This window comes from Narcine bancroftii, chromosome 10 (genome assembly GCF_036971445.1).
Source record: "Narcine bancroftii isolate sNarBan1 chromosome 10, sNarBan1.hap1, whole genome shotgun sequence".
Taxonomy (NCBI): domain Eukaryota; kingdom Metazoa; phylum Chordata; class Chondrichthyes; order Torpediniformes; family Narcinidae; genus Narcine; species Narcine bancroftii.
Window position 1 is genome coordinate 11,190,410 of NC_091478.1, and position 16,694 is coordinate 11,207,103.

General features: G+C 39.5%; 1 protein-coding gene across 7 annotated transcripts in view; it reads right to left on the reverse strand.

Annotated features, from left to right (window-relative positions):
- The window catches only part of LOC138744158 (microtubule-associated protein futsch-like), a 210,573-nt gene that overhangs the window by 168,467 nt on the left and 25,412 nt on the right, over positions 1–16,694 (reverse strand). For 6 of the 7 annotated variants that reach the window (XM_069899816.1, XM_069899815.1, XM_069899814.1 and 3 more), the window contains one exon: positions 6,567–6,648. In XM_069899816.1, coding sequence (XP_069755917.1) covers positions 6,567–6,599 — 33 coding nt within the window. In that variant the 5' untranslated portion in view covers positions 6,600–6,648. Of the gene's footprint in view, positions 1–6,566; positions 6,649–7,086; positions 7,176–16,694 lie in introns of those variants that run through there. The other variant, XM_069899810.1, reaches the window with a different exon arrangement.

Genomic DNA, 16,694 nt, shown 5'->3' on the forward strand with positions numbered 1-16,694 from the left:
TAATTGAGACCAAAGACATTGGGACCAGTCGATATGCCAGCTACAGTACTGATCACTGGAGCTGCACCTCAAGCCATTATGTTCCAGTACAGACGCAGTGCTAGCATCCATCCAACAATGCAGAATATTTTCCAGAACTGTCCTGTTCACATAAAAAAGATAAATTCAATGCAATTAAGGGCCAAAAGATGGAAGATTTCACTAGGCCCTTTCAAACTGCCGTGTAAAATGGGGTTAACCGGGCAATTTGCCCAGTTAGCGCCCCAGTTACGCGACAGTTAGAAAGGGTCTGACCCGGTCAACCCCATCAGAATCCCACCAGGTCCCTGACCTACCTCAGATGTAGTCGGGGAATCCTGTTAAACTTACCTAGGTTGCGTCCACAGGCGATTTGAAAATGAAAATTTTCGCTTATTCCGGTGACGTCAGTGCGTACGTGCGTCACCGGGCAGCCAGCATCTGAACTCCCGGCAGTACTTCCGGTGAGTGCGTGACACGTCATTGCAGGGGCGGGATCCCCGTTAAATCACCAGATTGGCGATTTAATGGGTTGATCCCCCTACGATTTGAAAGGTGCTTCCAGCCCCTTTGCCCCAGTAATCGCACCCGGGTCCCAGAAGAGCTGCACAGATGCTGCAGTTTATAAGAGGCTAGTGTCCATACTCTCACCAATAAATATTTAAATCGCCAGTGCCCAGTTTGAAGCAGGACACTGCACCAAACTCAGACATTTACCAGAGCGGTAGAATCTGGGTGGGAGGAGGAAGTTGATGGGAAATGTCAGGAGAATAGTTGCAGGGAAATTTAGTGGGGGAATATGATTGCTTTGAAATCTGGCGCAGACTCGATGGCTGGATGGGCTCCTATTTTGAAAAGCAGTATGGAAATAAAATTGTATTTTCAACATAGTATTTCTAGTCAATTTAAGCCATCTGAAATTCACACTTCTAGTTTGCAATTCATATGCAAGACACAAGTTCATCAGTTTGAATCCCTTCTTTTCATCAGTGAAACACCTTCTATTTCTACTCTACTATCTGCAAATTTAGAAATCTTTAGACTTCAAACCCAGGCACGGCAGATTTAACTGAAATATTCTGTACTATACTGTCCTCTAGTGGCAAATATATGACATGGTTTTGTGGCTTCAATTCATACATCAACGATCAAGATTCAAAGGTGAAGGTTTTTAAAATTCCCTTAACAGAGAAATTTTTTAATGAACTAAAGAGAATAATAAGGAAATTCTTGTGGAAAGGGGGGAAATTGAGGGTAGCATTAGATAAATTAACAGAGAGGTATAACCAAGGTGGTTTGCAGTTACCAAACTTTAGAAATTATTATAGAGCCGCACAATTAAGGTATTTATCAGATTTTTACCAGACAAGGGAAAAACCAGACTGGACTAAGATAGAACTCGATAAAATAGGGGAGAAGGTACCGGAACATATACTTTATAAGTGGGAAGAAAAGCTGGTGCAATAAAAGTTCACCAGTATTGCATCATTTACTTAATATATGGAAGAAGATCCACTTAGAAAGGAAAAAAATGAATTTCCAAATACCAAAATTGTTATTGACACAAAACCCACTAATCCCTTTTACAATAGATAACCTTTCCTTTAGAGAAAAGGAATCAAAAGAATAGAAAATTGTTTTTTTGGGAAATAATTAATTAACATTTGAACAGTTGAAGTACAAATATGGAATAACTCGATACAAAGTTTGCATATCTTGAACTGAAAGCTTAGTTAAAGGATAAATTGGGAAACAACTTGAGATTACCAGAAGGAAGCAGCTTTGAATATGTGATTACAGGCACAATGATAATTAAAAGATTTATAATGAACATGAAACCTAAACAAAAGTGGGAAAAGGATATAAACATAAAGATAAAAAATGAACTATGGGAAAAATTATGTTCTGGAACTATGAAGAATACAATAAGCACAAGGTTATGCATGATACAGTATACTTGGTTAAACAGGGTATACATCACACCTCTAAAGTTAAAAGAATGGGATCCAACATTATTTGTTGTAAGAAGAAAATGGGAACAACAGTACATGCAATTTGGGCATGAACAAAAGTGAAAATGTTTTGGGAAGATCTAAATCAAATATTAAATAAAATCACAAAAAATAACAAACCAAAAAATCCAGAGATCTTTCTTTTAAGTAACATAAGAAGTAAAGAATTAGGCCTCAAATTGGATAAAGCGCAAAAAAGATTCATTATGATAGCCTTAGCAGTGGCAAAAAAGTGTATAATGTCAACTTGGAAAATGGAAGAGAGCCTGAGAATACAGCAATGGTACATGGAAATGAATAAATGAATAAATATATTCCATTGGAAAAAAAACATAATTTAAAAAATAAAGTCACATTATTTGAACAAATTTGGGAACCATACATGGAACATAACAGGGAGAGCTTGCCTCGGACATCCACCCCCTAAAATGATAAGAAGACAAAACGATATGATTCAGTATGTAAAAGCAGATTACGCATTTCTTTTGTTTATTTTCCTTTGTGTGAAGACATTATTTTATGGTTTTATTGTATTGTATATGTTGAATATTTATTGGTCTTGGAGGGGGGAGGGAGGGTGGGAGAGAAAAAAGGGAGAATATGCCACTGTGTATATTTAATGAGAAACGTTTGTATATATTTTGGTTGATATGGTTCACAGTGTGAAAAATAAAAAATTATAAAAAAATTTTTAAAAGTAAAGGTTCCATTATTGTCATGTAATTCTACATTGAGAGTGAAACATACATGAAATTCTTTAACTTTGTCTACCGTACGACAGAGAGTCATCACTTTGTCCAGTGCCACTCACAGAAATGAGGCCCCAGCGAGGAACAAACTCGCAACCCTGGTTTACAAGACGAGAACTCTAACCACTGAGTTATTGTCATGTAATAAAAGCAGTCCATTATTACACTGAATTTGCTTTTGTCTGCTATAAGGCAGACAGATTTGTCATCGCCAGAAATTGCCTGAAGCACCTCTTAAAGGAGCAAAAGGAAGTCCACTCAGAGTCACCGAGTGTCTGTGAATTGGCCTCCAGCACTCCCGCAGCCCCTGTCCAAGCTCCAGGTCGATACCTCCAACATGATCAAGAAGCCTTCAGTGCCCTCGGCACCCTCTCGCATCCTGGTTCCAATAGCCAGTCTCGAGCCAGTCCCCAGCAGTCTGCTGACTGGTGTGAATCCCTCAAACGCAGTTGCCAGCAGCCCGCTGCGCATGGGTTCTTCACTTCATGCTGCCAATAGTCTGACGCCTGCGTGTTCTTCAGTCTTTTGGGTGCTTTATGCCTATTTACCCCGTGACACCCAAGTTGTCAGATTTTCTTTTCAATATTGGCAGGCATCGATGGTGTTTCTTCTCAGTTTAACACAGGACTCATTTAATTATATATGTTTTGAAAGTTTATCTCTCCTCTGCCCTGTTGATAAGTGCAGTATGTACTTTATGCTGGCCATGACATTAAGATCAAGGATAGGTGGTTTCTCTCTTATGGAGGCATTCTTTGCCTGACACTTTAGTGGAACAAACGTTACTTGCCATTAGTCAGCTCATGCCCGAATATTGCCTCGGTTTTGGTGCACACAGTCATGAACAACCTCACCTGTAGCCTTGCAACGGAAGAAAGATCAGCAATGTCACAGATTAAAATGTTTTGGCATGGGACACACAGCCTCGATGAATTCTGATGCTGAGGATTGGGAATGGAATGAGTAACCTCTGCGATCTTCCTTCTGCGAGGTTTGACTCCAGCTTTTCAGGGCTTCTTGATGCCATACTCATAGTCAAATGCAGACTTGATGTCAAGGGCAGTCACTCTCATCTTACCAAGGGAATTAGCTCTTTGATCCATGTTCGGACCAAGGCTGTATGAGGTTCGGAGGCAAGTGGTTCTGGCAAACCCCAACTGGACATTCATGAGCAGGGCTATTGGTGAGAAAGTGCCCCTCGATGACAATCTCGGTGACACCTTCCTTCCTTTTGCAAATGATTGAAAGTAGAATGATGAGGTAATAATTAATCTGATTGCAGTTACAGGCCCACAAGTGAAATTCTTAACTTGGAGCAAGACCAATTTTGATGGCAATGGACAGGAACTTACAAAAGGTTGATTGGGAGAGGTTGATTGTCAATCAAATAAACATCTGGCAAGTGCAAGGCTTTTAGAAAAGAGGTGGGGCAAGTTCAGACACAGCATGAGCTGCCAGAGGCATTGGTAGAAGTACAACTGTGACATTTACAGAACATTTAGGGCAGGCACAAGGAAAAGTTTCGAGGAACAAAGGCAAAATGCAAGCACATAGGACTGGCTTTGGTTAACCACATGGTCAGCATAGATGAGTTGGGCTGAATGTCCTGTTTCATACCACAACTCTATGACAGCATTCCAAATACTCTTCCAATTGGTTGACTAACACATGGAGGGTACATATGAAGCCTAAAAGCAACGCTAGCATAAGACAGTTTTAAAATATAATGTCAGCTTTTAGTCTGTGTATTAGAAAAGGCAGTTTTAAAGTATGCTTAACCTCTACTACATGCATTATGCAGTATCTGGTCAGTAATATTAACTTACATTCAGTTGATACTTGCAGTTAGTACCGCAACAAGTATGCCTTAAAAATGTCTCATTCTAGTCCATGTAAGATTTAAGTATTCATTACATTAGATTGCATTATGTTAGTTTTCAAGCACTGAATAAACATCTGAAATACTAGCATGTGTGATATTCATCGCAAAAGAGCAGATTTGCATTGGAGAAATAGCAAGCTGTACAAAGAGCTGGTCCAGCACAGGAAGGTGCAGCAAGTGGGTATTCCAGTGAAGTGCCAATCAACAATACCTCTGAAGATTCCTGATTTGGAGGTGAGGAGTTGATTGCATCTGTTTCAGTGGCTTTTGTCTAAACAAGTAAATCAAATATACTGTAAATGAACGGCTAGACTGTTGACCAGCTACACCTTCTGCCACATTGGTTCACCTTAGATTCAGTTTAATTACAGAAAAGCTCCAAGAGTGGAAAGTAACTTCAATAGGTCAAACAAATTAAGCCAAGGTATTTGTCAAACTTATTACATTTTGTTTGTTATTAAATAAAATTTGATAAATCACACTGATTATATATTTTTTACCCATATTGTTATTGTGACAGAAGTATCTAATGCTTTTTATCAATCTTCACCTTTGAAACAGAGATCCTAAAAATAGTTTATTAGGAAGAAGAGTCTTTATGGACTTTTGGGACACTGTACAAACTGCGCTTAAAGGAGACTGTTTTTAAACATAAATGGACAGCCCAAAATGGATCACAATCTTAGCTTCACAGATGGTGCTAAGTGCAGATAAAGTGGATTGCCAACACTTCTTTTGGAAATTAACGTGTAGTTTATCTCAACCCATTCTTCATCGGTTTTCTCCCATGTGGCTTCAATCTGGAGAAACTGATAATGAGCATAAATACTTGAAACATAATATGAACAATGCCACTTCAATTGGAAGGTGATTCAAATAACACCTAAGATACAACTTAATTACTTTGCTGTTCATTAAACATCAGCACATAATAAGAACTGATAACTTATAACTTTTTATAAGTTGGACAGTGATCTACATTCAAGACCAAGATTTTATAAATTAATTTATTTGCAATAACTTTGAAACATAATTGAATTGAATGCAGTATATACTTGGGTAAAAGTTGTTTTGTAAACCATTTTTAACGTTAAATTTATGGGGCCGACTATTACATACTATTTTTGACCGTGGTAAGTATCTGCATCATGAGCTCCAATGGGACCAAGGTGAGAGTCCGCAGTCAAGGCGTGGAGAGCTCAAATGTTTGGGAGGTCGGGGCCAAAAATAGGGGATTGACTTTTCCATGCAATCGGTGGAAAATACCAGATTTTTGGGCCAAAAATAGAGGGGGGAAGGGTGGAAGCTACAATGGTCTATTTTTTTGCCATATGTACCAAGATGCAGAGAAAAGCTTTGGTTTATTTTGCTCTATAAGTCAGTCTACTCACACTCACAGTAGCAGAAATGTACAGTGCTGGATGTAGTGCTACAGTGAGTCAAAACATGCAGGAAATAATATAATTTTGGGCAAAGTGCACGATACAGAGAAAAGTACAGTAAAACAGTCCAGGGGCATTACCTCTACCTGAGGAGAGATCTATTCAAATGGTCTCTTTCTCAAGGTAACAGTTCCAATGAACAACTACTGGCATTAAAACCATTTCAATGAGCAGCCTAAGGTAATTTTCCAAATGGATATTCATGGAAAATACATTTCCAAATAAAGTGAAAACCCTCTTCTCACTGCTATATATTTTCAGACTTATTTCACTATGATCCAGCAATAAAATGTACAGTAAGTATCTCATGGTATAAATAAAATGTGACTTCAATTTCAAGTCAAATCACATATCTGACTAAAGGCTGGTGAGCATCAAACAGATATCCTGCCGGCAGGGTAAAACAATCTTCTGACATTACTTAGGGGTCATGCATTCAGAATAAATGTAATTTGAGACCCACCTGGTCACCCATGGAACTGCTTTCATTTCCCATTGCAATTCAACTTCAGCGTCAGAGAAAAAACAGGAGAGCAAGAAGGAACCTGAAAAAAATAAAATATGAAACTAACAATTCATATGAGAATTCAATGTAAATAAATGGGTGCAGTAGAAGTTTAATTTATGGACTGGGTCATCTAACAAAAGGATTAAGAGGGCAAATGGCACAGAGCCATTGTTGAATTTCAAACCTTTCCCCTTGTGGGAGTCCTCAGAAGAGGTGAAAAAGGACAGTTTGTGAAAGATTATTTATAAAACAGAAAGGATTCTATGGATGGAACAGTATTAATTGTGAGAAAAACACGTTAAACAGTGATGTCTTTAACTTCCAAATCAGAACAACCTCGCCATTTTAATTACATCATAATTGTGGCCTCGGAGGTGCAATTGTAGTGCATGCACTACAAAAGAAATAAGGCATTATTTTTATTTTTACTTCCACAAATCATTCCTTATTTTTAAGCCCACAAAAGATGTTCTACCTTTCTTAACATCCTGTTGAACTTGTTTCTGGAGTTCTTTCTCTTGAGCTTTAGTTGAAATTTAATACGAAATTAAAGACACAAGTTACCACAAGTGCAAGGTGTATCCTCTCAATGTAATGACAACTCCCTCTCCTAAACATAATCAAATTTTTTTTTAAATAGACAGATTAGACAAATGAATTTAAAGTGGCACTACCAAAAGAAAACCAAACTTCATGAAGTAGAATTAGGGAAACTTGAAAAGTTTGTCAGAAGCTTTTTATGCACTGATGAATACTTCTCTCCTCTAAACTTTTGTTTGTTTTATTCTTTTATCCACGTTAGGGTCTTCCATCGTGCTCTTCAAACTCTTTTTAGTATAATTCTGGGCACAAGTTTTAATCTTAACTGAATATTTTTGATGGATTCAATCAATGTTTTCAAATATTAATTAAATTTAGACATACAGCACACAAGCCCATGCCACTCAAGTACCCCAATTAACCTACAACCCTCGTACGTTTTTGAGAAGTATGAGAAAACCCACGCAGCCGTGTAGCAAATATACAAACTCCTTACAGACAGAGCCTGTTTCGAACCCGGGTCGCTGGTGCTGTAATAGGATTGCGCTAACTGCCATGCTAAGCATGCACCCTTATTGTCTCATGTCATCATCTACACATTCAAACTATCCAGACAATTCGGTCCAATCACTTACGGATGTATTCATAATCTCAGTAGAGTTCAAAAAAATTTTTTTTAATTATTTCTTGCCCAATGTGAAATATTTATTAATCTGCATGCTAATATTTTGGGCTTTTTGCTATTTATTGAAAGTGCACAAGATTGTTGAATTATGGTTAGTGTCGCGGTTAGTGCAACGCTGTTACAGCGCCAACAATCAGGACCAGGATTCAAATCCCGTGGCTGTCTAAGGAGTTTGTACATTCTCCCCGTGTCTGCATGGGTTTTCCCCAAGGGCTCCTGTTTCCTCCCACCCTCCAAAATGTACCGAGGGTTGTAGGTCAATTGAGTGTAATTGGGTGGCAAGGGCTCGTGTTATCGTGCTGTATGTCTACATTTTTTAAAATTAAATTTAAAATGTAAATGTAAAATTTTAAATACTGTATATTAGTGCAATGCAAGGTGAAATTAAATTCTTACTTGTATTATCTATCAGACCAATAAATCTTAATAATTCAACACAGTAAAAGTGGAAGGCCTTCTAAGGCGAAATTTTGAGAGTACAGGAGTTTGCACGTTCCTGTCAGGATCAAGGGCAAGATTAACAGGCAGAGGGAACCCTGGTTTTCAGGGGATACTGGTGATCTGGTTAAGAAGATGAGAGAGGTGTATAGCAGGTATAGGCAACAAGGAGAAAATGAGGTATAGAAGAATATAGAAAATGTAAGAAAATACTTAAGAAGGAAAAGGAAAACATGAGGTTGCTTTGGCAGATAATGTGAAGGTAAACCTGAAGGGTTTCTACAAGTATGTGAAGAGTAAAAGGATAGTGAGGGACAAAATTGGTCCCTTAGAAGATCAGAGTGGTCGTCTATGTGTGGAACCTCACGAGATGGGGAGATCTTAACCAATTTTTTTTTTTTTTTTGCATCAATATTTACTCAGGAAACTGGTAGTGTATAAGGGAGACAAGCAGTCGGATCGTGGGACATACAGAGATTAAAGAGGGGGTTCTTGCTGCCTTACAGTGAATAAATGAAGATAAATCTCTCGGGCCTGACATGATATTCCCTCAGAGCTTGAGGGAGACTAGTGTAGAAAATGCAGGGTCCAGGCAGAAATATTGTCAGATGATTGGAGGGTAGCTCATGTTGTTCTGTTGTTTACAAAAGGCTCTAAAAATAAAGTGGGAAATTACAGTATGGTGAGAAGGTAAATTATTGGAGGGTGTTCTGAGAGATCGGGTATACAATTATTTGGACAGGCAAGTGCTGATTATGGATAGAGAGCATGGCTTTATCCATGGTAGATCGTGTTTAACAAATCTGGGAGTTTTTTTGAGGAGATTACAAGAGTAGATGTTGTCTACGTGAACTTTAGTGAGGCCTTTGACAAGGTCCCACATGGGAAATTAGTTCAGAAGATTGACACAAGGTATCCATGGAGAGGTTGTTATCTGGATTCAAAATTGGCGGAATGGGAGAAATCAGAGAGTGGTAGTGGATGATTGCTTCTCAGACAGGAGGCCTGTGATGATTGGTGTGCCTCAGGGATCTGTGCTGGGCCCATTGATGCTGGTTGTCTATATCAATTATCTGGATGATAATGTGTTAAAATGGATGAGCAAGTTCGCTGATGACACTATGATGGGAGGTGTTGTGGACAGCGAAGAAAGCTTTCAAAACTTGTAGAGGTATCTGGACCAACTGGAAGAATAGGCCAAAAAATGGCAAATGGGATTTAATGCAGAAAAGTGTGAGGTGCTGCATTTTAAAAGAACAAACCAAGGTAGGACGTGCACAGTAAATGGCAGGACACTGAGAAGTGCAGAAGGACTAAAGGAATCTGGGAATACAGATACATAATTCCCTGAACGACGCGCTGCAGGTAGACAGGATTGTGAAGAAAGCTTTTGGTATCTTGACCTTCATAAATCAAAGCATTGAGTACAGGAGTTGGGATGTTAGGGTGAGGTTGTACAAGACATTGGTGAGGCCAAATTTAGAGTATTGTTTCCAGTTCTGGTTACCAAACTACAGGAAGGATGTAAGTAAGATTGAAAGAGTGCAGAGAAGATTTACTAGGATGTTGCCAGGTCTTCAGGAGTTGAGTTATATGGGAAGATTAAAGAGGTTAGACCTTTATTCCTTGGAGCGTAGAAGAATGAGGGGAAATTTGATAGAGGTTTACAAAATTATGAGGGGTATAGACAGGGTAAATGCTAGAAGGCTCTTTCCACTTAGATTAGGAAAGATAAATGCAAGAGGACATGGCTTTAGGGTGAAAGAGGAAAGGTTTAGGGGGAACTTCTTCACTCAGAGTAGTGGGAGGGTGGAACGAGCTGCCATCTGATGTGGTAAATGTGGGTTCATTTATGTTTTAAGAATAAATTGGATAGATACACGGATAGGAGAGATCTGTAGGGTTATGGAATGGGCATAGGTCAGTGGGACTAGCGGAATGATGTTTTGGCACAGACTAGAAGGGCCGAATGGCCTGTTTTCTGTGCTGTAGGGTTCTATGATTCTAAACAAGAATTAATTGTGTTTGGGAGGGATTAATTCTGGGGTATTTGCTTTTGTGTTGTGCCCTTCCCAACCTCAAAACCATCTTGAAACATTTTTCATGTAATCTTGTATTTTGAAATGTAGCTTCAAAGCTCTTACTTATTTTAAATTTTATTTCTTTCAAGAGGTGACTAAAGTTGTGTATGGGGAAATATTTATGGAGCTCATAAAAATGAACATCAGATAAAGCATTTGATAAGAGACAATGTCAAAGCAAATTATGTACCCACCAAGAAAACTGGCTGAGCATCTGAAAAAGCATAGTAGAAATAAAATGCGGGATATGACCCATACATCCTACAACTATTTATAAATGGCAAAATAAGGATGGGATGTCATATTATCAATACTTAGCCATTGAAACATTAAATTGCAAATTGGTGTCAATAGATTAAGCAAATTGTCAGAATTGTGCCAAATAGGTCAATGTGAACTTCTCCACAGACATAGAGCGGTTAGAAAGGATTCTTTATAAATTATGAAAACCTTAAAGCACCTTCAATGTTTGCAGAAAATAATCACAAAACTTAATTAAATAAAAGCATTTGTATCCAGAGTGCTAGAATATAAGTAAATAGAATTTATATGTATCAATATAAAGCCCTGGGCTGAGTGAATAATTCTCTACACATCCATAAGCAGATATTATATGAGACTGCAATATAGATTTAGCAAAATGATCCTTGGACACTGAGGTTACATTAGAAGGACCGATTATATAAATCAAGCTTGCAATCTCTGCAATTTAGATGTTTCCATGCAATTTGCTTTTGAATTCCCAAACGTTAAGGAAAACGGAAGACAATTTTCACCGGCTGGGGAGTCTTGTACTAGAATAGAGCCAGGCCCTTCAGGAGTGATGTTTCCAAAAAAGCTTCTGCATGAAGAGGACGGTTCATAAAAAGGAACACTTTCATATTGACACGACAAAAAATACAGCATTAATTTTAAATCTGTGTTTTAATATATTTAGTGAAGTAAATATATCCAGCTGCGCTGGATGGGTCACGTCTCCAGAATGGAGGACCATCGCCTTCCCAAGATCGTGTTATATGGCGAGCTCTCCACTGGCCACCGTGACAGAGGTGCACCAAAGAAAAGGTACAAGGACTGCCTAAAGAAATCTCTTGGTGCCTGCCACATTGACCACCGCCAGTGGGCTGATAACGCCTCAAATCGTGCATCTTGGTGCCTCACAGTTCGGCGGGCAGCAACCTCCTTTGAAGAAGACCGCAGAGCCCACCTCACTGACAAAAGGCAAAGGAGGAAAAACCCAACACCCAACCCCAACCAACCAATTTTCCCCTGCAACCGCTGCAACCGTGTCTGCCTGTCCCGCATCGGACTTGTCAGCCACAAACGAGCCTGCAGCTGACGTGGACTTTTTACCCCCTCCATAAATCTTCGTCCGAGAAGCCAAGCCAAAGAGAAAAAAGAAAAGTGAAGTAAATTTAGGGGAAAAGTTAGACATGGAACGGGATCATTTATTAATAATAACCTGACTGAAAGGAAAAAGTGGCGTGCCGTGCTAATCTACTAATTTTTTTACTCTTCGTTTATTAAGTCCTGCATCAGTGTGAAATGCATCTCCTGCTCCGTCACTTGCATTTAACTCTCCTTTAAATTCTTATTTTTTCAGGATGTGGTGGCTCTGGTGAGGCCAATATTAATTGCTTATCCCTAATGCTCTTTGAGAAGTAGGTGCTGAAATCTTACTGGAAAAGGTACTCCCACATCCTGTTGCCTGAGCATTCCAGGAATTAGACCCAGCCAATCTTGCATTGAACTACCCTCAAAATTGGATTCAGATTTTCAACTCCCCTGAACATATGATTTTCCTTTGTTCATTATATTTAACATAATATTTACACTGAGAAGCATTCGGTCCACATTTTTGCCATGGGGTAGTGATCATTAGAAATTACTTATTTGCAATTAAATTTCCATTAGTTGAATCCCTTTCAGCTCCAACTGATTTACGCCAACACTGTGGTATTATTGGTGAAGGTGAAATCACAATTGCTTCATTTAGTTAAAGCTGCATTGTTGTCTCATGTAGCCCTCAAGTTACCAAGCAACAAGATGTACTTTCATAACAGATTTGATGTCCAGGATTACTGATATCCATGTTGAGCTTTGAAGTGATCATGTTATAAACACTTGCTAAATGCGCCCACAATACAAAGCTAAACATCAAAAGGAAATTACTATACAAGGGCATCTACTCAACAATCTGCTTCAGCAAATAGGCATAAAATTTTGGCTGTGCCTTACAAGAGGTTTTTTTGGCTACTGACAGAACACAGTTGCACGTATACATATATGCTTGTATACGTTGTAAGGTAAAACATCATGAGATGGGAATGTGTAGGGAGTTACCCTGTACAAGGCTGTAACAAGAAGGGGAGGTGTCCTTGTACTCCTGTTAGGTAAAACATCATGAGATGGGAATGTACGGGGCAGTAACAAGATGTGAATGCATCCTTGTACTTACAAGATAAGAGAGATATTGATGGATTGAGAGGCAGGAAGCTAGCAGGGAAAGGATAGCAACAGTTTTAGTCATTGGACAAGTAATGATATGATGATGTTCTAAGCACATATCCAAGGGTATAAAAAATCACCATTTTGCTGATAACGGCAGAATGCATTCTCCGACTAACATGGTTAGTCGCAAGTGTTACAATCCGGTAATAAAGAACAAAGAACCCTGATTTCGACTCAGCCTGGTGTTTGTCTCACTCATTCATGAACAAAGCAGACCTAACAACGTGGAATTCTATGCCTTTCCAGAAATGGTTCCAAATTGCCTCTTAATTTGAAGTGTCTCCAATGTTGCTTGAAATTAAATAAATAGCATCATTGGTACAATAGTTGTCCACGATTCGTCACATCAATTACAGCTTCGGTATCAAAAGATGCATTTGATAAAGATATTAAATTATATTTGCAACTCCTCGTCAAATTAAGGATTTGACAACGTGTGTGGGTATGAGCTGATACATGGCAAGTAATTTCCAATGACCCTCTCCAAATTGAAATCGTTAAACCATCCAATGGTTTAATCACATTCAATGACATCGCCATTGCCAAACACCACACAATCTACATTCTGAGTGTCTACTTTGACCAGAGCTGAAACAGTTGACAGTCACACAATTATCAATAGCTATAGAGCAGGTTGAACCCTGGAAAATTACCTCATCAGACCCTGCACCTGAAGCCAATGCAGCTCAGGGCTACAGACGACGGTTCTCGGATGCTGTCTGAGTGGAGCTTGTGACCGGGTAGGTTTCCTCTCATTTACTAAAGACATTGGGGTAGGTAGACCATTGCAAGTTGGCCCTCATGTATAAATGAGTGATAGAATCCAGGGGGAGTTGAAAAGAAAGTGGGAAGAATAAAAAAATGGGATGAATGCAGGATTCGTTTAAAATGGATGGCTGATGTCACGTGTGGACTCGTTGGGCCAAAGAATGTGTTTCTATGCTTCACCTCTCCATAAATCTTGGGGAAACCTCACAATGGTGGTAAGGTACATCATGAGGAATTGTGGCAGGTATAACTAGGAGATTTTGTGATCTGACCAGCTTTTAGCTGTGTGTTGGTAGGACCAATGATGTGAAAAGCATGAACCACTCTGCACCCACATCATCAAGTGGAGAATTCACATGATACACGACTTGTAACTGTGGAAAACAGTGGAAGGCAATGTTACTTGGAATACTAGAATTGTGCTTTATTCCATTTAAAGAGATTGCAAATCAAATCTGGTATTTATAGGTCTGTCGTGTTTCAATTATTTTTCCTCAAAGCAATCCAAATTGGCAGACAAAAATAAACAGTTGTAAATTAATCTCATCAAAGTAATAATAATTTATCAATATGGCACTTGTGACATTATGATGTCTAATTTAATTTGGCTTTAACTATTTATGTAATTGCTCAGTTTGGTTCGTAATCATATAATCACTTCTTGTGATCTTCATTTTTTTTTCCAGGAAAAGATTAGAGTGCAGTTATCATCGTTCGGCATGGGTGATCATGTCTCTCCATCCACCACAATCTCTGACCCTCCAAATTGTAGTTGTTTCCACTCCTGTTCTCCTTTGGTGAAGGTTCCATCTTTGAGCTGAGACCATAGTCGATGTTGAGTTCACAATTATACAAGGGAAAAATACTGAAGTGGTTTCCCGTTGCCTTCTTCAGTTACAGTGTCCGTACTGGATGGGTCACCCTGGCCAGTGATCAGCAGATTCATCTGCTAGTTTTAGTTTCACAACTATAAATTCCAATTTGTAGAATCTGCTTGTAAAAATCATCCATCATCTGCAATCCGTGGCTTCATGTGACCCTGATTGGGAGGCTAAACAGGTCCAACACCTTGCCCAAGGGTGACCTGCAGGCTATTGGACGGAAGGAGCACCTTACCCCTCCTTTTGCTGAGCAAAAAATCATCCATCATCTGCAATCCGTGGCTTCATGTGAACCTGATTGGTAGGCTCAACAGGTCCAACACCTTGCCCAAGGGTGACCTGCAGGCTATTGGACGGAAGGAGCACCTTACCCCTCCTTTTGCTGAGCAAAAAATCATCCATCATCTGCAATCCGTGGCTTCATGTGACCCTGATTGGGAGGCTAAACAGGTCCAACACCTTGCCCAAGGGTGACCTGCAGGCTATTGGACGGAAGGAGCACCTTACCCCTCCTTTTGCTGAGCAAAAAATCATCCATCATCTGCAATCCGTGGCTTCATGTGAACCTGATTGGTAGGCTCAACAGGTCCAACACCTTGCCCAAGGGTGACCTGCAGGCTATTGGACGGAAGGAGCACCTTACCCCTCCTTTTGCTGAGCAATTGCTCAGTGTAATATCTATCCTCTTTGACTGTGTCATGTACGATTGTTAACTATTTATTATGAAAGCATTTCACTCAGTCGGTTAAATGTTTCTAATGTGATCATACATCAGAGTGCCAATTTTCCTGTTCTTGAAAGCATTTCGTCAGATGAGGTTTGACAGCACAATTGACCAGCTCTTTCATATTGCACCAGATTAATGTCATGCATTTTCCCTTTGAAAATAACATCACTTGAGAGAAGCTGGAAGCATCTTTATTCATGCCAAGATAGTGCCAAATTGAAAGACCCCATGCAATGTAACTCCATGTATACAACATCACGTGCACATGTGCGTTCCCACAACAGTTAATTCTGTACTGACTCCTAATATTCCCAGATGCCAAAATGGAGCTCTGGCTTCTGCTTCCAGTATCAAATCTCCAAAGACCAACAAAATTACAATATAGTTAAGTTCAGAATGCTTTCAGACATCAGGGGAGGCTAATCGTCCATCATAAAACCAATTTATTGCCTTGTTCTTATCTGCACTCAATTACATGTACAGTATATTGGAATTCTGTGCATATACCTGTGAATTAATGGTATAAAAGCCAAAAGGCCACAGAAGTGTTTAAGCAAGTGACCAATTGAAAATCATCTGTGACTGTGTCAGAAGTACCGGTCTAATCAGTGATGCATGTATCATGATGGTCTTTTTTGTCGACACTATCATCCCATAGGACCATAAGATATCAAAGCAGAAGTCAGCCATTCGGCCCATCAAGTCCTCTCCACCATTCTACCATGAGCTGATCTATTCTCCCACTCAGTCCCACTCTCCTACCTTCTCCCCATCACCTTTCATACTCTGACTATTCAGATACCCATCGATTTCTGCCTTAAATGCACCCAACAACTTGGCCTCCACTGCAGCCCATGGTAGCAAATTCCATAGGTTCACCACCCTCTGCTAAAGAAATTCCTCCGCACCTGTCTTAAATGAGCGCCCTTCAATCATGAAGTTGTGTCCTTTCGTCCTTGACTCACCAACCATGGGAAACAATTTTGCCACATCTATTCTTTCAATATTCAAAATGATTCTATGAGGTCCCCCTCATTCTACAAGGAGTACAGTCCAAGACCCTTCAAGCATTTCTCATATGCTCATCCCTTCATTCCAGATATCAGTCTTGTGAATCTTCTTTGGACCCTCTCCAATGCTAGCACTTTCTTTCTTAAATTAGGAGCCCTAAACTGTATCCTGTACTTCCCCAGTGCCTTATGAAGCCTCAACATCACATCCCTGCTCCTGTGTCCGAATCCTTCAGAAATGAATGCCAACATTGCATTTGCCTTCTTCACCACCGACTCAACCTGGAGGTTAACCTTCAGGGTATCCTGCATGAGGATTCTCAAGTCTCTTTGCACAACTCAATTTTGAAGTTCCTCTCCATCCAAATAGTTGCCTGCCCTTTTATTCTTTCTACCAAAGTGCATGACCATACACTTTCCTACATGTATTTCATTTGCCACT